The sequence below is a fragment of the Galeopterus variegatus genome, unplaced genomic scaffold, assembly GCF_000696425.1.
Source record: "Galeopterus variegatus unplaced genomic scaffold, G_variegatus-3.0.2 Scaffold2993, whole genome shotgun sequence".
Lineage (NCBI taxonomy): Eukaryota > Metazoa > Chordata > Mammalia > Dermoptera > Cynocephalidae > Galeopterus > Galeopterus variegatus.
In genome coordinates, this window is record NW_007729104.1 from 179,100 (window position 1) to 180,556 (window position 1,457).

General features: G+C 49.7%; 1 protein-coding gene across 1 annotated transcript in view; it reads left to right on the top strand.

Moving 5' to 3' along the window:
- C3 (complement component 3) overlaps window positions 1-1,457 on the top strand; it is a 39,880-nt gene that overhangs the window by 27,939 nt on the left and 10,484 nt on the right. The window contains exon 28 of the mRNA XM_008583682.1: window positions 1,046-1,209. Within this exon, the coding sequence (XP_008581904.1) occupies window positions 1,046-1,209 (164 nt within the window). The remainder of the gene's footprint in view (window positions 1-1,045; window positions 1,210-1,457) is intronic.

The window sequence follows — 1,457 nt, forward strand, 5'->3', positions numbered from 1 at the left end:
TGGATGCTGCAAGCTGTGTTCTGGGCCTCCTACTCACTCCTGGTGTCTAAACCATGTTCTCAGGGCCCAGGTTCAGGTGTGAGCTTCCCTCTCTTCTGGTGGGTTCTAGACCATGTTCCCAGTTCCACCAGGGTCCTAATCTTACCCTCTTCTGCTGCTGGGTTCCAAACTGCACTCCCAGCTTCACCAGGTTCCCATTGACACGCTGTCACACTGGTAAACTCAAGATCAGGTTTTAGGTTGCTCTAGGGCATTATCGAAGCCTCCCTCCCCCGTGGGTGGGTTCTAGACCATGGTTTAGTAACTTCAAGCTCCAACAACCTCAGTCTCCGGTTTCTTTCTGGTTGTCTCTCAATCGCATTCTCAGTGTCACTTTTGGATTCTAGATCATATGCTCTGTGTCCCCAGGCTCCAATTTTATTCCCTTTTTCATGAGTGGGTTCTAGATACATTCTCAGTGTCCCCAAGCCCTGGTCTAAGATAAGACTGTCTTCTCTATATAGGACCACATTCTCAGGGTTGCTGGACCTTCAATCTTATGCCTGGACTTTCTGGTGGATTCTGGACATGTTCTCAGCATCTCCAAGCCCTGTTCTAGGCTTCTGTCCCTTGGAGAGATCCAGAACATGTCTGAAGTGTCTAATGAACTCCAATCTTACCCTCACACTCTCTGGCAGGTTCTNTAAGCTGAGCTGGGATGATGGCCCTAAGCTGAGCTGGGATGATGGCCTTAAGCTGAGATGGGATGAATGGCTCTAAGGTATGCCAAGTCCTCACTGTGAACTACACAAGAACGTCCATTGAATCGTTCATTCAACAAGTGTGTATTCATTCACTCAACAAGTGTGCATTCAATTCAAAGGGAAGAGGAAGGTTGATGAAAGAAGAGAGTGAGGCAGGAGTCAAAACACTGAGGGTCTTGAATGTCATCCGGAACACCTGAACACCAGGAATTCTAGCATGAGTCTTTTTCTGAGCTTTCCCTGAGTCATCCCGAGGCTGGACAGAGCAGTGAGCATTGGGGTTGGGATTGTCCTCTTTGCAGAAAAGAACCGCTGGGAGGAACCTGGTAAGCATCTCTACAACGTGGAGGCCACGTCCTACGCCCTCTTGGCCCTGCTCCTGCTTAAAGACTTTGACTCTGTGCATCCTGTCGTGCGATGGCTCAATGAGCAGAGATACTATGGTGGTGGCTATGGCTCCACTCAGGCAAGTGGGCTCACATCCCCCGGGCACCTGCATCTCTGACTCCTGTGGCCTTCCACTGGCCTCCCTGAGAAGACTTTGAGACCCAGAGAGACAGTTCTTCTCTCCCATGAGCCAGGGTAATGGGAGTGGAGTTGAGAAATCAGTTTTTCTTAGTTGTGAACCCATCTGTAAGTTCTAGACTACATTCTGGATGCTGCAAGCTGTGTTCTGGGCCTCCTACTCACTCCTGGTGTCTAAACCATGTTCTC